General features: G+C 45.8%; 1 protein-coding gene across 1 annotated transcript in view; it reads left to right on the plus strand.

The window, feature by feature from the left end:
• The window catches only part of ATP5IF1 (ATP synthase inhibitory factor subunit 1), a 52,556-nt gene extending 42,257 nt beyond the window's left edge, over positions 1-10,299 (plus strand). Inside the window, exon 3 of the mRNA XM_069623080.1 lies at positions 10,004-10,299. Within this exon, the coding sequence (XP_069479181.1) occupies positions 10,004-10,160 (157 nt within the window). The 3' untranslated portion in view covers positions 10,161-10,299. The remainder of the gene's footprint in view (positions 1-10,003) is intronic.
• The last annotated feature ends 11,650 nt before the right edge of the window (positions 10,300-21,949 follow it).

Genomic DNA, 21,949 nt, shown 5'->3' on the forward strand with positions numbered 1-21,949 from the left:
GAAGCAATTTTAAAATCCATTTTCGCTTGTTATGGGTAGCCGGTGCAGCTAAGCAAGTCTGAAGCACTTTGGCAAGGTGAGTGTTTCCAAGGAAATTGTCTTGTGACCATTGTAGCTGGTTTTCTGCATAGCAGTGGAATTTGTTACCAAGCCAAGATATCGTTTAAAGGTTTGAAATATGCCAATGAATAGGGGAGCTATGGAGCATTGCAGAACACTCCATTTGAAAGGATGTTTGTAGGTGTCATTTAAAGAAGCGCAATCAGGTCTATTGATTTTTAAAAGGAAGGAAACCAGTAAAATGCAGTATCTGATGCACAGTCCCAATCTAACTACAATAAATTGGTTCTCCAGTGTAGCATAGGCAGTTAAGAGATCCGGATTCTCCTTATTGGATACGTTTTTTTCCGCTACTTGTAGTTATATTTTATGAATCCCAAGTGACATCTGCCTATAAAGCAACAGTCAATTAAAATGGCTGTCCAATGGTGCCATGCTTTCCTTTGTTTGAATGTTGGGGAGAGGCGGTTATCGTTTTTGAAGTAATAATCCCTATTGGGCGAAGTCTTTTCATATTGCTGGCTGATTGATGGCCTTTCTAATCTCACTATAACTGCAGGTGAGAACCAGTTTCTCAAAATTCTCAGGTTGTTTCATTGTCCCTCCCCCAATACATCACTTATCTCCAATTCTTTTCGAAATCCAACTACGCCAATACCACATTTTATATGCCAGTTTAAGACCGGGATTATAACTAGTTTTTATATAGCGCTACAAACCTCCAGGTAACTGATTGCTGCAGTAAGGGTTAATAGCACACTGCTTGGTACTATATTTATCGACCTCTGAAGGATGAAAGGCTGAGTTGGGCCTGCCGTGATTCGAACCTGCGTCCGCAGGCTACGTATAGATGTCAGAACGTGTGTTCAACACGCTGCGCTATCTGACCGGCTTTTATGCCAGAGAGGATCTATAATCTATCCATAAATCTTGATCTGTAACAGTCAACTGTATAAGGGCTTCATGAGTCACAATCGTTGAAGACAATTTATCAGCAATATTAGAAATTTTCCCCATAGAGTAAATATTGTTCAACCTAAACGGAGATCATTTTTCTCAGTCAACCAAAGTGATTTCTGTTGCCAATGTGTGTCCCACTGTCTTTTAAGCAATGCTGACCAGCAATTTCATCAGGGAGTGTTTGGTAAGAATTTCATAGTAATGATAAATCTTACTGACCTGTGTCCACACCAGAACTGTATGCTTTACTGGTGGATTATTTTTCCTTGCGCCTCTGAGTGGGAACCTTTATCCACACACACATAATATTCTCTTTTTATGGGTATCAAAAGACTCTCCATATTGTCTTTTTAAAAGTTATCTTCTTGACAACATTTTGGCAATAAGTGCCTCTAGTCGCAGGGTTGCCCTAGGGACTTCCCTTTTTAACTTTCTCTGGCTTATCTTGTGAGAACTACAGTTCTCAAGGGTAGAAAGAATATTTGGATCCCTTTTTACATTTTATTAAGAGAGACCAAAACCCCCCACCTTATGTGGTGTGCTGGGGAGATACGGAGTATACTCTTTCTCATTTTAAATGTAACATTTATGTTTCAATGACAAACTTACCTTTTAATGGCTGGTGGAAGTGAACTTTTTTATTAATTCGGGGGAAACCTTCACTGCAGGCTGTTTTTACATTTTACCAAAATGGCCCGTGTCTTGTGTTTTCGTTACGTTGGTGTTCCTTGTCCTTTCTTGTTTCTTCCCCTTTCTTGTTTCTTGCCCTGACTTTCAGGGCGTAAATTACTTTGTGTGATTTATTTATTTATTTTTTATATATTTTTTTATCTTCGGCAGGAGTCCTGTGGACTCCCTTCCCAGGCTCCAGTGTGCCTGAAGGCAGGAAGCGAGGTAGGAGTCCAAAACTCTGCAGCCTGAGTGTGAGATTCCAGTTAAAACTGGAAGGCTGGCTGTCCTGGAAGGATTGCCAACCCCCAAGTTTGAATGCAGCAAGGCTGTTTGATTGGTTGGGTTTCTGCGAAGCTGAAGAGGTAGTGGACCACTGGAATCAAAACCGAAGAGGAGGATGAAAGAAAAGCAGCCGAGATGATTTCCAGTGATTGGTGAGCCTGCTCTGTAACCGGAGCCTGCTGTAGCCCTTCCTTCCAATCAACCTGGGGACTCCAAAAACGATGACCCAGAGCCTGGTGAGACCCTGCATTTTGAGCCATCCCACGCCGTGCTGCGACCTTGCAATGCTGCAATACCCCAATATCCTGGCACCTCGAGCCATTGTGCGGTGCATGATCTTCCGAATCATGCTGAAACTTTGTGGGTATTCCGCTGGAACTCCAGAGACGCTATTAAAATCCGAGAAGTCCCCCCACCAGAGTGCTGGACCTCTTTTAACCATGAGAATCTGACCAGTGATATTCTGTCTTCTCCTGTGCTCCTGAAAAGGCGCCAAATCCACAGGACCGCATCCAGCCGAGAGGCAAACCATTGCCTACAGCCTTCCCCGTGATCCTGGCTGCAAAAGTCATTTCAGTGTCTTGTTTTCAGTCTTCTTACTGAAGGAATTCAACAACCAGGTTTTTGGCTGCAGAGCCTGATGTCGTCCTGCTGCAAAATCTTCTGTGCGAAGGTACTGTGCTGGATTGGGGATTTACTTAACTAAGTCCCTTGTGATTCCTGTGTAGCTTGGGGGTGTTTTCTGTGATTGGGAGTCCTCTAGTCCAGTGCACCCAGGCCCCTGCTAGAGTCGTCCTAGGGTGTCTTCTGTGAAGCCCCTAGATCCCGACTAACTCTAAAGTAAATATACACCTGTTTGAACAAGTCTTCGTTAGGAACTCTTTAAGAACCTATCCGAACATTCCCTGTTGGACACTAGACCCTAGTGACCTCCCCTTTCGCCACTGCCAACACTCATGCTCCAAGAATAAGGGAAAGACTTTAAAGGATTGGGCCTTTTGCCTAGAAAAGAGAATACGTGTTTAAAAGTTACTTACTTGTAAAAGAGTTGGTTGGTAACTATGATCAATTACAAAAATGATTACTTACCTTTTCTGAAAAGTGTGTGTATATGTTTATATATACAGTTAAAAAAAAAAAAAAAACTTTAAGGGGACGTTATGGTTAAGTTGCGCTAGTACACACCTGTCAGATTCTCTAAAAAAAAAAAAACCTACACTAATGCGACATAATACAAACGTGCCTTTATGGTTCACAGTAAAACCGAAAACCCCCTGAAATTCGCCAGTTATGGTAAGCTAGGCAACCATAACTCGCGCCACCACCATGTACTGCTAAGACTAACACCCAGGACATCAAAGATGACATCACAAATATCATAAAGTAAAGTACATGGACGCGATAATATTTGCCAGTAATGGTCTAAATTAGTAATGCAGTAACGTGTGCTACTAAAAATGACGCTTACTTGAAGAAAAGAAAATCCTCTTTCAAGATGGCCGCCATAGAAATGGAAGGCGGTTATTGCATACATTGCCCCTCTTCCCTTTCCATTGTAGGTTACAAAAAATACAAGTGCGTGACGCAGAACCTGTAAATAAACATTCAGCGACGTACAAGCTAATAACTTACATTTGTAAATAATGCAGTGGAATTTTAAAGAACACGTGACCATTTTACAGGTTACAAAGTAGGTTTATTTAACAAACCGGTAGACCCCATCGGAATAATCCCATAATCAATACAATGATTACAATGCTTGTAAGGTAGGCATTGCAAATGTTGAAGATCAGGAACCAGTTTTTTTTTTTTTTTTTTTTTTGCTCGAATATTTTGGGGTCTCCGTTGAAGCAGTCGCTTTGTTTCCACAGTGATTTCCTAGAAGTCGTCATGACGTTGAAGCTACAGCACCATAAGTGATGTCACATTGCTCCGAATAGTGAGTTCAGCGAATGGACAAATCGGGTTTACAGTGTCATTCCACATTATTGTTATGGACAGGCAACCGCTCACCATCAGTTGTATTTGCCGTCCGAAGAAGCCCTCACTCGGGATGTGAAACCCATGGCACGCACAGTACGGCAATATATACCTAGGGGGGGGGGGAGGGTTACAGAAAATACGTGTTAGTAACCAACCTGTACCAATTCTTTTTAAAAAACACACAGAATATGAGCAAAGTGCTACACAAAAGTACATGCTGAAAGTTGACATTTTAGTAATGTCCATGTGTACCTATAGTTGCAGGCTTCAAACGCCGACATTTTGCCTACACTGATAACAAAAAGCCAAGTATACAGAAAGACGATAATTTAGTTAAGAAAAAAAAGTGGCCAAATAAAAAAAATGTACGTCTTCATTTCAAAGAAGAGCAAAAAACGTGTAAAGTTATACACAAAGCTATGTGGGCAAAGTAAACGTTTCAAATAAGAAATATTAATGCTAAAAAAGCTTGAGTGCAGTCCTACCCTGCAAATGAGCAACGTGTGCACTCTGCAACATTACAGGAAAAATGTAAAAGGGCAGAAAAATAATACGTCAATTACATTAGCACAATTAGATGTGCAGTTATGTACAAATAAAGGAAGGGTCGCTGTACAGTTGTCCAAAGTAAACTTACAAAATATTTACTGCCTCCATTCTTTTTCTGCAAATCAGTCACAAATGTGTTCGCAGCGAAGAATCTTCGTTGACTGATATTGCATGTCCCTTACAAACTTTTTAAAACCTAACCTCATCAATTTTTACCCTTTCATTCCGTGAATAGCGAGTAAGTTTCTCTTGCGCTCAAGGTCAAAAAACAATTGCCCCTTTACATTCACTCGGGTGCACGGGCATATTGACTGGTCAACCCAAAAAGCAACTCAAGTGGCCTTCACTCAGAAGCCAAGTACATTCTTGCTTTGAGTCAACATATTGAAATCCAATTGTGAGAACCTCTACTCGCATACACCTCCAGAAGTGCTGTTACAAGCAATCCCTGCAGATGATGGCCTTAGTTTTCAAAACTGAAGAGGCCAATGTGAGGGAAATATTATTCCAAAACACATTTTATCCCACACGCTGTAATTGGTTGTGGTGCAGTGAGCACAAACTTCCACTGAAACGTATCGTTTTGTAGACAAGAAAACTCCACTTTCTCACTTTGTGCTTCCACAGCTCATTGGCCCCTCTCAAAGGTCACCTTCTGAAATACTATTACTTGAGTGTGAGAAGTTTAATTCTCTCACGTTTTGGAGATATCCGCGCACACTAAAACATTAGTAAAAGATACGGGGGGGCACCTAAGAAAGCTGCCTTACTTCACACTGTTCTTCAACCAATCTGGGAAAGAGCCACATGGGCGTAAGCATGACCGTTTTCCCCCGTTCAGTGTAAGGGAAAAAGACATTTTGAGAATCCATCCCCCTTATAACTGTCGCCCCCCCCCTGCACCAAACATCACCAAACTTTTCAAACAAAATCAAAGTGTCTCATATATTTATTTTTTGTAAAGTTTGGCGATGATTCGTCCAAGGGTAGGACAGTTATAAGGCAGCCAAAAACTGTTCTTTCTAAGGAAACAGCCACTCCGCCAAAGCAACACAGTCACTAACGTGCCTGCCTAATGTGCTGCAGTGTGTTACGGCAGGACCTAGAGGTTAAGATATATGTCCACGTACTTTTGAATATATAGGTGTACATTGGCTTATACTCCAACGCTAACAAGGTCGCTTCTGGGTGCATGGGCTTTGGCCATGCACCCACGACTGTACACCCTCCCCAGAACCATCTGACATGTTAACCTATAGGACGAGTGTAAGCACTGCAGTAATATGATGTGGTGTGTCTGGCCAGGGCCTAGGGTTTTAAGAGTATGATGTATGTGCTACGGGCCGCAGCCATGGAAGCAAAACTCTACATCCTGCCCACAACCACCTCAGTGATGTACAGTAGTACCGGTGTATTGATAGGTGTGGTATGCTTCACTTATTCTGGCCAGAGACTGCACTCCTAGCTGTTTGTCCATAGATATAATTGCAATGTGTGGATGTGCACTGGCTTAGAACTCCAGTGCTTATGTGTGGATGTGCACTGGCTTATAACTCCAGTGCTTATAACTTTGTTTTTGGGTGCATGGCCTTCAGAGTTATAGGCCCCTGAAAAAATGCTCTTCCTATGGCAACAGCAACTTAACCATAACTACACGGCCACGTAACCATAACTACACGGCCACTACGTGGCCGTGTTATATTTATATATAATATATATTCTGACTGTTTCTTTCAGAAAATTAGTGTGCAAGTCTCCCAACTGGGTCTTTCTTCCCCTGACTTGCTGTTAGCCTGTCCAGAATAAGTCTTCATTAGGTTTTTCCTACCTAGAATAACCTGGAGTCATTTGTGTTAGGGAAGAATTGGTGCAGACTACACAACACTTATCTCCTTGGTATTAGGTAACCCACCTTTTGGTATAGGTCTGTACTACACAAGTTGGTGTGACTGAACAGCCAGGCCTATCTCAAGTGGTAAATGTGAGCTGTACAAATGAAATATGTCAATACAAGTAACCCTTACACTCAAGGTTTCAGTTATAAATATTTATTATCAGTTTTAGTACATCATTTAAAAAAGCCAATTTTAGAACTTTGGAGTTACTTTTCAAAATCAATAAAGCTTGTGAATACTCTTAACATTTACTTATGATTTGAGGCAATTGCAATCCTCCAATGAAGTCTAGGTAATCCTTTCCCAGCAGTAAGTGTTAAAAAAATTTCAACCTACGATGGACAAGCAATGCCAAAGTTAATGGATTCAGAAAGGTGCCTTTAGGGAGCAGGTACAGCCAAAGTCATTTGGACAACATCAATAGTTCTGAAGCACTTCTTATGTGTTTCACAACAGGTAGATGGTTCAGAGAATCGCTGTAGGCGGCACACAAGCTGTTAACTTTGAGTTGATTTCAACTCCCTTTGCACAGGCTTAAGTAGGTGGAAATCTCAGGTGAGACAGCACGACGAAGGTAAGTACCCCCAAGCGCAAACAGTACCTCTGGTTAGAAGAAAAGTGGTCCCGCTGGATTTTGTCTTGCCTCAGTCTTGGGGACAAGAGGGAGGACGTCTGGAGGGCTCCTGCGGCCGTACTCTGGAAGGTGGTCGGCAGCTATGGGCTCCCAACGTTTCAGCTGCACTTTGCGGTTTCAGCACTTCACACACAGCACTGATGCAGAACAAATCTCTGGTTGGACTTTACTTGCTCCATCGGTCCTGGTGAGGGGGACTCTGGATCGGGATTTCCTGCTTCTGGAGTGCCCTTAGGAGGCTCCTGGAGCTTTTGGCCAGATTTGTTCTGCGACAGACGTTGCACTTGACTATGGACTCTCTACCCCTCGCATTGGGCTTCTGCAGCAACAGAGAGGCACAGCAAGTCGGTGATTGCACCTGTGGAGCTCGTCTCGGGGTTAGTTGCTCCCACTAAACCACGGGAAGAAGACGTCCCTTCCGGAGCTTCTGTCGATTCGAAATTCAGCACAACAGCAGGGTTTCACCAGTACCTCAAGGTCCAGGAGGTTACAGCGGGCTTCTCTTCACGATTTCTGTTTCGGATATTTCTGTGGTCGACTCTGCTTCTGCTTCAAAAACCTTGCCTTTTAAGCACGTTTCCCCATTTATGCACAGCCTAGGCTGTCAATCACACAGCAGGGTGCAGCCAATCGGGACTGGTTGCTATCAGGCTTTCCTAGAGAAAGTTTCGGGAGCCCCCCCCCCCCCTCACTTCCTGCCTTTCCAGACACACTGGAGCTAGGGACGGGCTTCAGGTCTGAAGCCGGCCAAAGGCTAAACGCCCAAAGGGCTCAAATCTGTCAATGCACCGAGTAAAAGCCAAGAAAGACCTCTAACAGAAAATGGCGAAAAAGGATTACCGGGGGGGGGCATGGGGATTTTGACAAAATGGACAACCATGGGTGCTGTACTGCAGCTGAGGGTTCAGCCTGCGGTAGAAAAGTACAATTGTAGTACACATTAAGCCACTGCCACCAGCAATTTTAAAGTAGTGAGGGTAACAAAAATGTCAACTGAGAAGTAGGGTAAGGGGCTACTAGGTAAACCCCCCCCCCCCCCCCGCAGCCCCCCCAAGTACTCCACATAAGATGGTGTGTGCGCTGGACCTACAAAGAGAAAAGGGAAGTATGATTGATTTCACCTTACTATTGTTGGGAACGCTAGTTCACACAAGAAAAGGTGTTTAAACTTTGAGGGAAATCCAAAGGACTTCTCAGTGACACTGCACTGAAGGTTCTGTGTGTCACTATACAAAAAGCAGATGCCTATGGAGGTTGTCGGACTCCAAAAAACTGAAACATAAAATCCAAATCAGGGAAAAACATATGAGGGAGTGAGAAAAGGGTACCACTCACTCAGGAGTTAAAATGAAAAAGTCCTATCAATCAAAAGAACCTGGGGGTCTCGAAGGTTGAAGGGAGTTAGCACAGAAATGAAAATTCTCCCCAACAACAATTCATAAAGTGTAACACTGGGTTTTGCTTTCCCTGCTCCGTTTTAGACTGACACAAAAAGAGTCTTAGGTTTACACCTGCCTTTTTAAGTAGCTCCTGTAAAATGTGTATGGGTTTTACTTACCTGGTGTAGAACTGTTCTCGCAAAATAAGTTGGTTATTGCTTCCCTTAGTCTGTGAACAGAAAAACTGTAATTGAATATTACACCCCAAGGTCCAACTCTCCTAGAATAACTGTTATGCTGAATCGGTGTTACAGGTTTATATTGTTCCTAGAATCTGTTTCATTAGATCTGAAAAGTATATTGTCCAGTTGCCGTACTATGTGATTTCCTGATGAGCCTGGCTGCTTTCTCTACGGTACCATGAACTCGGATGGTACAGCCTTCTAAGAGTGGAATCTTGTACTGCCATAGTTGAATGGTTTTACTAAGCCCTTATTTGGACTTCAGAAAAACTGTCCTAACAGTCTCTTTGGCTGTGACCCTGTACTTTGTTGTACAACACCGTTTTACTCATTGCTTTGGAAATTAGACTATCTGCTTAGAATTGCAAACTATTAAGCACAAGTTCAATTACTGTATAATGCTCACATTTTCTTCCCCCTTGCTTCTGTAGTCAAAATGGACTTTAACAGAAGTTCCTCTTATCAATTAATGGGATAACTGGATTTTAGGTATTTTATTAGTTTCTTCACCCCCATGCAATTTAGTGAGTACCTGTAGAAGTATTTTACAAATTGTTTTTATCTGGAACACCCGGACTTAAAATGATTTTCCATGGTGTAGATTCTCGCATGGGTTTTATGCTATCGACTTAAAAATGCTTTTATAGATCAGACTCCTCTTTGACTTTTGTACAAAAAATGTTGTTATTCTGCTGTCTTAAAGTTCTTTACAGCATGTTCTTCGCTTGAATCAATGTTTGTGTACACTGACACTGTCTCCACAAATGCCAGCAGCATTCTGTAAAGCCAAATGGGCACCAACTAGTTTAAACTCTGGGCATTAACAGAGGTGTGTTCCTATTGTCTGTATGGCTGCTATGTATTAACCAAACATGCCGGTGACTACTAGACCCCGGGATTGCGCTTTTCTCAGGGTGGTGCAAAGGCAGTGTATACTTTTAAGTTACCCTTTGAAAGGGTGCAAATAATTATTTCTGGGACTCTCCTAGATTAGTACTTCCACGTAAGGGGAAGGGTTGGGGGGAGCAGCACATTCATTAGAGAAACAGTGCATCGTCTGTCCGTCTGACAAATTTACTTTGCTGCTCCCAAGCACAGTGGCCTCAATCAGTAGTTATTTCTTAAAAGGGCTGTAACCTGCCACATTTGGTCTACCTTGTGTAGCTTGTGTGTGTGTGTGTGTGTGTGTTAGTTAACATTTCTATAAACTGGGTGCGGGAGTGGGTGTCTTTGTCCCAGAACAGCAACCTCTTGATTGCTAGTGTTATTTCGAATGGTTGACCTCTGGACTCCAGTTACAAGATTGAAAGTAAATCCTTGACTAGCTGATTTTTTTTTTTTCCACAGGAGAAAAGGAAGTGAACAACTGGCTGCTCTGAAGAAACATCACGATGAGGAAATCTCTCACCACATGCAAGAGATAGAAAGGCTGCATAAAGAAATTGACCGCCGTAAGAAAAAGCTGAAGATGCTCAAATCTGATGATGAGAAATCTGATGACTAAAATAAGGCTGCTTCAAGGAAACCAAATAGTTTTGTTTTAATGCCACAAACAGTCTATTTACTGGTTTCCTTTACATTGTTGAAACATACTTGATGTGTTGGTTTCTAAAGATGGTCGAATAAAAATGCACTTGAAGTTATCCTATGCGTTGTATGGATGGCTTTTGTGTTTGTTTGCCATTTTTACAGGAATAAAAAGTTCATATGTACCTTTTGCCAAAGTAAAGAATGGGTTTGTACTTTGGCTTGCTTCTGTGTCCAACTCCTGGTGCATAAATGTCACTCCTTTAGATGGTTTCTTATGACGTTGAAAACCAAAGCTGTTACCAGCTTTCTCTGCTTAAATTCCTTTTTGTATATGGGTACCTAATTTTCCACATCATGGTTTGTGCTGAAACCTATTTTACAGAATGGAGAACAAATTTGCAACCTTTTCTTCATCCTACTGTTTTTTTCTTTCGCTGCTTGTCTGGGAACTGTTGCTGGTAGTCTTCTGCATGTTAAAAATGCATTTAGGGATTCCAAGATGGCAGCCGAGGGGAGAGTTGTGTTAAGTGCACGCTCATCCTCCTCTCCCTGGGGCTTAAGACAATTGGGAAATTACAAAGAGCACTCCCCAGGCTGAGAAAGCCCTAGTGGGATAACTGAAGCAGTGCAGCGGCACTGGCTGGAGTGAGAGGGACTGGGGGTGTTCTGAACCACAAGGTGAGAGGTCCAGATCCTGTGGGAGAAGTGATGGCTTAGACACGCAACGGATACAGGCGGGCTGAGCTGCCAGACTGCAGGAGAAACTGATAGCCTGGAGCCTACTGTGAGGGACAAGTGTCCCGGAAACGAGCACAGCAATCTGCCGGCCCGAGGTGTGACTGCCGCAGGTCAAGTCTTCTCCCCCCCCCCCCACCCTCCCAACAGTAAGGAAGCAGGAAGCCTGGTAAAATGGAGGAGGCGGAATGGCGGGAGAAGCGAGGCATGGCCCGGGGTGTTGAAGCAGGCAGCTCCCCCTGGGAAAGCAGAGTGCCTGCCCAGTGAAGGATAGGGCAGCTGCCCCCCCCCCTTTCATCCCATACCAGAAGATGATGAAAACATGAAGGAGCAAAGGCCTGTCGGGGGTCTACAGATCGAGGTAAGGAGAGGGGCCACATATACATTCAAACCCCCCCCCCCCCCCCAATCCCCCTCGGGGGAGGGGGGGGTGGGTCCGCAGAGTGGAGGCCAGCACTGAACAGGAGTCGAGAGTTGGCACCAAGAAGAGAATTGGGGGCTGAAAAGAAGTGTACGGACACGTGCTACAAAAGGTGGCCGGCTGGCTGGGGGGGATAAATAGTGACTCTTACACCCCTTCGGGAAACATCGGGGATAAAAAGATCTGTGGAGCAGCTACAGCCACAAAGCAACAGGTGATGAAGGATGCCGCTAAGTAAAGGGGGCTGTGAATCCCCCCCGGGCAACTCTGTCCAACATGTTTAAATCCAAGGGGAAGGACCCATCGATGGGCTTTAAAATCTGCAAAGATGATGCAGAGGGCACCTTGCAGAGACTATGGTGCAGGGACGAGGATGCACAGTGTGTTTGTGTGTGTGTGGGGGGGGGGAACAAGGGGTAATCGAGTGAAGCCAGGTGCCCCCACAGGCCAGAGAAAAGGTGGTTACATAAGTCCTCTGGCACTATTTTGAAGACTTTGGGGAGAAGAACGCAGGCACTATCCAGTACCAGCTGAGCCTAATGATGAGAGCTCTCCCACGCCCTGCGAGAGGTAAAGGGAGATCTGTCAAAGCTGGAAGAGGTGGTGGCTGCACCGGAAAATGCGTTTCAGGAAGTGGTGGAAGACACCTGGTAAATAGACTAACTAGTAGAGCGGCTCGCTAGAGATACGCAAAAACCTGGAGGCCCTGAGTCAAGACCTAGAGAATCGTTCGTTCAGGTCCAACATCGGAATCAAAGGCCTAGGGGAGGCGGTGGCACACAAGGACTTAACGAATGCTGGCTCAGCAGGTGTTCGCAGACCTTCATGGTGAGGAAGTTTGGTCAGCCATCGAGCTAGACCGCATTCACAGAGTGGGGTCTTGGAGGGGAGAGCCTGGGCCCAGAGACGTCTTGGTTACCTTACGCCAGTATGGGCAGAAGGAGAGTTATCTGGTGGCCGCAAGGAAGGGGAAAGATCAAATGCAATGAGTCTGAAATCCAGCTGTTCCAGCACCTGGCCCAGGTTACCCTGATGAAGCAGAGACTGATGGGGCCAATATTGCGGGCACTCAACCAAGCAGACATATGTTACAAGTGCACCTTCCCATTTGGCCTTCTCTTCGGTTGGGAGGGGAAGCAGCAAAGAATTCCTAAGTGCAAGGAAGGTTTGAGGATCCTACAGATAGAGGGGCCTCCAAGAAGCGAGCAAAGAGGGAGGAGTTACCCACTTAAGTGTAATCTGGGAATGGACGAAGGTTTCCAAGAAACTAGCCAAACAAATGCTCTGAGGCCCGGTGACGCCCTCGATCGGAGATGATGGAGAAGGCGAGAAGTCACAGCCAGAAGCACAGGGGACATGGCCACTCTGAGAAAATAGGGGATTATGTGAGTTATAAAGTTACCACCCTGGAGAAACGAGTGGGAGCAGGAGGGTGGGGGGCAGGGGTCCTCTTGGATTATCCATGAGTGTAAGGTTACCTGCATGTTTTACTCTGGGTTGTTAGGAGTTCCTGGAAGGAGGGGTGGGGGGAGAGAGTAATATAGGCTGGCTGAGCTTGACCAAAGGGGGTGTAGAGGAAAGGGGGGAGGCGAGATGGGAAGGGATGGAGGGGGGTTGGTGCAGAGGGGATAGATGTTCATCCAAGAGACAGTGGGTCCTAACAGACTAAATGTATAGAGGGTCCTTAACTCGCTGGGTAAAAGGATGAACAATTCCTGAGCAGGGAAAAAGCTGACTGGGTAGCACTCCAAGGGGAACATGTACAGAAGGCAGACAGACAAACTCCGGCTGAGAGGCTATGCCCGTTCCAGCCTAATGACCAGGGGGAAGTGGAGGGGATACTCTTGGGCCTCTGAGCACAACCAGGCCTATGGGTTATAAAGATGAAGGGGTAGTTATGTTATGGCCAAAATTACTTGGGACGGGGAGGGGTACACCCTTGCCACAATATACGCCCCAATATAGGGCAAGAGGGATTCTTGATGACAATACTAGGAGAGCTCAAGAGGTTTGCAAAGGGGAGGATAGTACTCAGAGGATTTTAACATGGCATGGAACCTGGATTAAGATGGGAGCGCAAGGATTCATCACAACCAGAGGGCCCCAACCAGGAAGCCTAAAGGGGGGGATGGAGAGAGTGGGCCTAGTGGACGCATGGAAAGAGCTGAAGGGGGTTGGGGGGGGGGGAGTGGTTATACAGTTTTTATTTCCATATACATAGGTCCTTTTCTAGACTTGATTACGTTTGGGTTGCCCGTACCCTCCTGGGACAGGTGGGCGAGATCAAGCTTGGGTCAATGGCGTTATCTGACCATGCGCCCATAGGCCTTTCATTTCAAAGGAGAGGGGTTCCAGGATTATGGAGATGGACACTTCCAGAGCACCTCCTTAATGGGTCTGGTGGACTGCGAGGAGCTGAGGAGCTGAGGGGATGGATTAAAGACTTCTTTGCAACAAACCTTGGGCAGGAAATGGAGGTGCAGACAGTTTGGGATGCTAAGGCCACCATGAGGGGGTTTGGGGGGAGATGGACAAAACTTAGTTGCAACAAGACCTTGAAGAACCACTAAAGGGGATATTGTCCAGAGTGGAGAATGACCCAATCAACACTATCCGGATTATTTATGTATTTATTTGAATTTATAAAGCGCCCAGCGGCCCGGAGGCATTGTGGCGCTGTTAGCATATTCACTTAGTGCAGGTTCATTTTCAGCTGTGATACAGTTTTAGGACAGAAATTTACATAGGCGATGCTACATTTACATAGGCAGTAGTACAGGTTAAATGCATTGTAGACGTGGTTAGTTGAATACATTGGTTTTTAGCACCTTTCTGAAAACTCGGGGATTCTTCATGTCGTAGGCTGGGTGGGAGTGCGTTCCAGGCTTTAGGGGCTAGTATTTCAAAACTAGAGCCGCCTGCTTTGGCTCTGTTGAATACTGGAACTGATAGTAGGTGGGAGTATCGGTCCCGTCTTGGTCTGTGGGCCGGAGCATGGTGTATTCTTTCAGTCAGGTAGGCAGGGGCGGTCCGGGCAATGCATTTGTGAGTGCTTTGAATGTTATGCGTTCTTTAATTGGGAGCCAGTGGGCAACTTTTCTCGCCAGTGAGATGTGTTCTCTCCTATGGATGCTAAGGGCGGCTCTGAGGGTGCTGTTTTGTGCCATTTGCAATTTGTTAATGTTTTTCGCGGAGGTGTCTAAGAGTAAGATGTTGCAGTCGTCAAGTTTTGCGCTGATAGTGGCACCTGCGATGTTCAGGCAGTTGGTTGGTGATAGGTGAGGTTTTACTGCGTTTATGATTTTCGTTGTAAGTGCAGCTGAAGAAGAGATGGCGCTGACTTGCCTGTCCATTGATAAGGTGGTGTCAAGGTATACCCCAAGGGTTTTCACTGCAGAGGAAGCTCTGATAACCGTATTCTCAATACTGAAGGAACTGTACTTGTCTATTTTTTTTAAGGATTCTTTGGGACCTATCAGTAGCATTTTGGTTTTTTCCCCCGTTTAGACAGAGACCATTGGCTGCCATCCAGGCCTGGATGCGTGCACATGTCTTCTGGAGTGTGTCTTGTTCATAGTTCTCTGTAAAGGGAAGAAGAATGTGTGTGCGTCGTCGGCATAGTTGGTGAAGGCTATGCCGAATTCTTCTAGGTCGCTGAACAGTGGGAGGGTGAATAGATTATATAGGGTCAGGGAGGTACATGATCCTTGTGGCACTCAACACTTAATGGGGGATGGAGTGGCTGAGGCATGGTCGGAGAAGACTCGTCGCTCTGCCTTCCAAGAAGGTTATCCAAGCGGTGGCTTCTTGGGAGAAGTGGGCGGTGTCAGTGAGATGTTTACACAGGATCTTGTGGTCAACCAAGTCAAAGGCAGCTGAAAGATCCAGGAGTAGGAGGAGTGAGGATTTGCCTTTGTACATGGCTTCAAGTAGTTGATTCTTGAGGTCCTGAAAGGCTGACTCTGTGCCATGACGAGGGCGAAATCCAGATTGTCTTTTACCTAGGATGTTTTGGGTTTCTAGTTAGGACTGGATCTGTAAGTAGGCAGCCTTATCCAGGATTTTCAACAGGAATGGCACGGTGGTAATTGGACATGTGTCAACTTTAGATAGAGATGGTTTGATGTGTTTCATGATTAGTAGGACTGCTGGGATTGTTAAGTCCCTCAATGTAAAGGGTGTAGGTTTGTTTGTGCCATGTTGGTGGTCTGTGGCTGATTGGGTAGCCGAGGCCTTGGGGGTAGGTGGAGAAGCTTTAGGCAGATTGTCAAATTGGGTCTTAATTTTGTTCTGGGGTGTTTTGATTTTGTTTAGCAATGCGTGTTGAATATTACACCAGGTTTCGTTTTTCTCAATGGGTTGTGTGGCGGTAGGGGGGATGGTCCGCTCATTATAAATGGCAAATAACTCTTTAGATTGGGAGTTAGCTTTATCAATTCTAGAGTTGTACATGGCTGCTTTAGCTTTGGTGATGGCATTTTTGTAAAGTCTGGTGGCTATGCGGTAGGTGTCTCTTGTGGTAGTGGAAGAGTTATTTCGCCAAGAGGTTAGTGCTGCTCTTTTAGCAGTTCGGGCATCAAGGAGTTCTTGGGCGAACCATGAGTTTGCATGAAGAGTGTGCGTGGCTTTTTTCTTTTCTAATGGAGCGATAGTGTCTAATACTTTTTTGAGACTGGTGTTATAAATTCCGACTAGTTCTGTGGAGTCATTTGAATGTGGGATGAGCGAGCGGAGAGGTCTGAATGAGGGGGGAGGATTCTTTTTGCTGTGAGTAATTTTTTGGATCTGGCGAAGGTGGCTGGTGCGGGTGGGTTTGGGTTCACTATTAGCTTTGAAGGTATGAAGTAGTATAGTAAGTAGTCAGTCCATGGGTGTGGGGTGTTAGAGCTGAGGTCGGCGGCACAGTTGTGATCTGCAATCATATCTAGTATGCAACCTTTGGTGTGGGTCGGGTCGTTGCCTAGTTTGGTGAAGCCTAAGTCTTGGAGAGCTTTGGCGAGGGCTTTGCCTTTCTTGTCTTTGGGGTCTTGGAATCCCAGGTTGAGGTCACCTAGGAGCATGACTCTTGTGTTAATTTTTAGGTTTTCTCCTAAGATATGGGTGATTTTGGGTTGGAAATAGTCTGTTGGGCCTGGGGGACGGTAAACAATGTGGAGTGTTATATTATCATTTGGCGAGGGTGATATTTTTACTGATAGCAGGTTGAAGTTGTCCGACTCAGTGGTTTTTAGTTGCCTGGCATTGACAGATTCCCTGAGAATTAATGCTACCCCCCCAACTTTGCTGGAGGTTCTGTCCTGGCGCAGGATGATGTATCCTGATGGTGGTGTTTGGCAGTTGGCAGGACCAGAGGTTTCGTGTTGCCAAGTCTCGGTAATGGCTAGGATATCTAGATCTAGGTCGGTGATGAGGTTGTGAATCTCTATGGTATGTGCTGGCAAGGAGCGTGCATTAATAAGTGCACATTGGAATTGAGTTACCTTGTTTGTTTCTGCTTTAGTTTTAGTATGGGTGCTGGTAGGCAAGCCCATTTTGGAAGTATTGGGCATCAAGGTGGCGGTCTGTGATGGTGGGTGGTGGAGTTGTTTTACTGGGTGTGTTTTGGAGGTGGTTGAGCAGTGGGCAGATCTGGAGCCTAGTCTTTGATTTCTCATGTGAGGCTCCATGGGATGAGTTTTCGCTTTTGTGCTGTAGTCAGGCTTGTGTGACGTGTTGCTATGAGACTGCTTGTAAGTTAGGAGTGCTGGAGTATATTCTAATGTCTGTGTGCATGTCTGTGTGCCTATGAGTAGTGCTGGTAGGAAGGGTGTGGGTGGTGCATTGTGGAAGTAAGGGGGGGGGGGGACATGATTTGGCGTGGGTGCTGCTGAGTGGACTGGAGAGGTTAGCTAGGACTGTGTACGCCTTGACTGGTGGTTTTACACGATGTAAGCACTGGGCGGTTAAGTGAGGGCAGCATATATTTTGAAATGGGTGGTAGCTGTTAGAAGAGGGCGAGCAATACACATTTCAACAGTGGGCACATACAGTTCAATGTAGAGGACTGGCAGGGAACACATACTGAGAGTAAAGTATAGGTTGCAATATGGCTAGTACAGAACGCACTGGCACAGCGACAGCTAGGCTGTTTCCAACAGATATAGCGGTGGCCAACGATCAGGTTGGCTATGGCATAATATGCTTAGCAGAGGCAAAGTGGCAATATGTGCAGAGACAAAACATTTTAGCAATGACCATGGGCAGCAGTGGCAGCATATGCTAGACAGAGGCAAATTGGACAGGGTAGCTATGTCAATGCCCTTTAAGAGCACGTGATATTGCAGGCTTGAATAGTAGTGAGCTATGCGGTTTTGATGAAATCAACTATGTTCAAGTATGCATAGTATAGCCCCTTAAGTATAGGGAAGTTGGGGGGCAACTAGACGCTCTTCAAAGCCGAGCAGTGACTTGGTTAGCATAAATATTAAATTAAAGCCAACAAGGTAGATAGGCTACTGGCTAGATGGTTAAGGAAAAAGGAGGGTTCCAGGACTATATTTAAGATCGGGTCCGGGGAATGCACCACTAATGAGGACATTCTGGATGCTTTCAGGGAATTTTATTGAAGCTTTTATGCAACAGGCTCACCGGGGAAGGGGCCCCAAAGAGACTACCCGACAAGGTCCTCCCTTACAAGCCTTACCCTGGAGGAGGCAATCCCCCCAGAGGAGGTGAGGGCCGTGATCTGGTACCTGCTGAAGGGGAAAGCCCCGGGGCCGGACGGTTATCGGTCCCTCTTCTATAAAATATTCTGGGAAGTCTTTATCTTGATACTGAAGGCAAGCGTCCCCAACCAGCACGATCCTCCCCGCAATGAGAGACAGTGATAGACTCTCCCAGAGTGGGAATAAGGCCAAGACAAAGTGCGGTTGAGCGTAAATGGGAGTTTATCAATCAGAATAGGGCATGCAAAGAACTCTGCAAACTCTGAGAGCGATCTGCCTGACAATAGCAAAGACAGGCGTATATATTCACAAAAAACGTCATCAAAACCTACACACTATAGGGGGCACAAGTTCAATGGGATTGGGTGGCGACGACTAGCTATAGGTGCTGCTGTGATGTGGTTGGTCTTGGCTGGAGGACGTCACTGGTCAACCTCGTGGGTTGGGCTGGGCCTGGCGCGTCAGCTGGGTCCATCCGGGCGGTGTTGTTGTACCACTGTGGCCAGTGTCAGAGATGAATGTCTTTTCCTGACTTCTTTGCCCTAGGCCATGCACACCAGTCATTCAGTCATTTGCAATATTATTCTTTTTAGTAATTCTCCAAATAGGTTATACTACAGGTTAATGCAACACAGGAGGAATGCACCTTGAGAGGGGTTTGATGGCGATTCATCAGTACATGGTTACCAGTGTCCTGTTGACCGGGTACCATAGGCCGTGGGGCTGGGTCTCAGGGATGGGACAGGCGGTACATGTCCTCCTGTCTTGTTAGAAGTCGTTATGAATGTGTTGCTGTAATGTTGCCATAATATTGGGTGACCTAATTTTACAGGGGCCATTAACCTAAGGTGATCCGGTGGGTTGTGGGGTGTAGGGGAGGGCGCCTCTGGAGTTGTGTATTCAGGCGGAGGTTTACTGCTGGGCTGTAAATAATGCAGGTGGCGGGTCGTGGCCTTGGGTGCTGCAGAGGGAGCTACAAATCTTTGAAGTGGCTCCAGCCTAGTTGGGGGGAGGTGGAGATGTGTGGTGCGGGCCTCTGCTCTCTCGTCTGGCAGGCTTCTCAGGGAGGGAGGGGGGAATGGCCTTGCACATATTCAAAGGTATCTTCCTCGTGTTGCCGATTTTAGGTGAAAGCATCATAAACATTTGAATACTATACAATACTCATTGAATCATTCCAAAGATTACATTTTAACTTTGCTAAATGCCTCTCAAATATAGCCAGTCTGAGCACATTATTTGTACACTATGTTTTAACAACTACAACATTTTAATATATGCATATACATTTACAGTAAGTGAGGTAGTAGTGAGGTTGGTGGAGCACATAGAAAACGACTCGCCACCGTACGTGACGGTAGTGGCACATAAGGGGCTTGGACATACACACATGAAGGGTGCATTCTCGCACGTCCTTCACACGAGCCCTCAGTATGGTTGCATTTGTCTTTCTTTGCACTCTACAGCATTAGTTCGGTTATGGCGCGGAACCGTGGGGTGTAAACCTTTCAATGATAGGCATAACAAATAACCCCCCGGGACGCTTCTAGTATTTGTACATAACTGCAGTGGTGTGGGTGCTTCATTGCTAATGCCATGTGAACATGCATTCTGTCATATCTATACGTTTTACAGGTTTTCTAATCAAAGAGGTTTGTGGAGAAAATGCGCCCATCGCAGGTAGTTTTGGCATTAGTATTTGGGAATTTTTGCTTTTATCCAAGGGCCATTTTACAGTTCTTTTTCCACCCAGGCTCTGCTGGCCGGGTCATGTTGGGAGCAGTGATACACTGCAGAAGGTGAAATGTTAGTGTTGGTATCTTACACTAGCTCATGTCCGTCTTGTTCGTGGGAACGGCCTCACAGCGGATCTGCCAGGGAGCTGTGGCCACAGGGATAATTGAAACTCTAAAGGTGGGGGCCGCGCTGCAGTGCGCCGAGCTCACACCATCTTTATTAGACAAAATGGTTCCTGAGGCCTGGCTAAATTCAATATGTTTGGGCAATGCCTTCAGCAGGTGAGCCATCCACCACCTGGGCCCTGGTGGTAAAGAGGGGACGCTTGATGAGCCATGGCCCTCACCTGGGGAGGGGATGTAGGCAAGGGGGGGGGGTCTTCTGGACCAATCCTCCCCTACAATACCAATTTTTATTTAAGTGACCTTCTATAACTTGGTTTGGGCGGCCGCCAAAGTGATCCTACTTTTGAAACTCAGTAAGGATCTGGATCTTTGCTGTTTCTACCGTCCCATCTCCCTCATCATCCTAGATGTGAAAATATACACCAAGATATTACCGACCTGACTAGAGAGGGTACTCCTGAAGCTGATCAAGGTCGATCGGGTTCTATTAAAAAAAAAAAAGGCAGACCTCCAACATGTGTAGGCTGTGCCACCTTATAGAGAAAGCCACACTGACCGATATGCCCGCTGTAGTCCTGGTTTTAGACGCAGATTAGGGGTAGAGTGGATGTTTCCTTTCCACATTATGGAGGCGATCTGGTCGGGGGAGGGGAGGAAAGGTTTATAGACCTGATTAGGGCCAACTATAAAGATCCGATCTTCCGTCTGGCAATAAATGGCCAACTCTCAAAGCCTAAGGATATCCAGGGGTAGGAAGCAGTGGTGTCTGCTCTCCCCACTCCCTTATGCAATTCATTTGGAATCCCTACTCTGCTGTATTGGGGGAAACCCCAAGAGATCACAGGGCCTACCTATGGCAGAGGAACCCACACAGTGATTGCCTTCGCGGACGACATGTTGGCTATTATGAACCCGGAGACTGTTACCTTGGATAGGGAAGGAATTGGAGGAGTTTGGCAGGGTGGCAGGTCTGAAAATAAGTCATAAATCTGTATTGCTTAACCGGACTATAACGGGGTCCAGCTTGCAGAATCACTGGGGGGGGAGGATGTACAAGGCAAACTATCCACTGCTCCTGGAGAAGGTAACACTACTGCTGAGAGAATGGGGACCCCTCTCGATTTCATGGCTGGGGAGAATAAATGTGTCAAAGACAGTGATTATCACCAAGATCCTCTATTACTTTCAGGCTCTTCCAGTTAAGGTACCCCACAAGTTTTATTTAAGGAATTATAGAGACCGGCGAGCTAGTTTATCTGGAATAACAAAAAGCCACGTCTTTCCATGGGGCTATTAATGACACCTTCCCACAAGGGGGGCTTGCCAGTTTCAAACTTCTATCTATGCTACTTAGCTGCGCAGGTTAGAGTAATAAGGGATTGGTTCAGGCTGGACCAGGCGAAGGTATGGGCAAACGTGGATAGGGCAGTGGTCGGAAGGCTGCTGGATTGGGGTACTATGGTGCCCTAGGACTGACAGGCCAGAAAACATGTACAGGAGTAAGATCACAGCCTTGGTGAGCGAGGTATGGGACGTCCTGGTCAAGAAGGTGGGACTGACAACCTTTCTTTCATGCCAATATTTAACTCAGTTTTCTCCAGGAAGGGAGGGCGGGCCCTTTGGGAAATGGGGGGAGGGGGGGGAAGGCAGGGTGCCAGGTGCTAGGGTCCTTGACTCAAGGAGGTGTAGGGGAAATGGGTCGCTTTGCATTTCATCCACTTTTTAGTGAAGGTTTGAATTTTAACTACGGCCAAGGGCGTGAGAATCATGTGACTCAAGGGTATGAGACTCGGTCTGAATCTAAGTAGATGCCAATGCACCGAAAACGTGCTAGAAAATAATCACTTTGCTCCATGACACTACAGTTGTGGGCTGAGTTGCACTAAAAATGAAACTAACATACTAATTTGCCTTACCAATTTAACATATAACGGACCCCATAATAACATTTAGTGCTGACCAGTTCATGATATAAACTGGGTACAGATTGATGGACATGAAATAAACTAAATGTGCAGGCTTAAAGCTGCGCTGTGTGGAG

This window comes from Ambystoma mexicanum, chromosome 11 (genome assembly GCF_040938575.1).
Source record: "Ambystoma mexicanum isolate Mex_15411 chromosome 11, UKY_AmexF1_1, whole genome shotgun sequence".
In the NCBI taxonomy this organism is placed as follows: Eukaryota; Metazoa; Chordata; class Amphibia; order Caudata; family Ambystomatidae; genus Ambystoma; species Ambystoma mexicanum.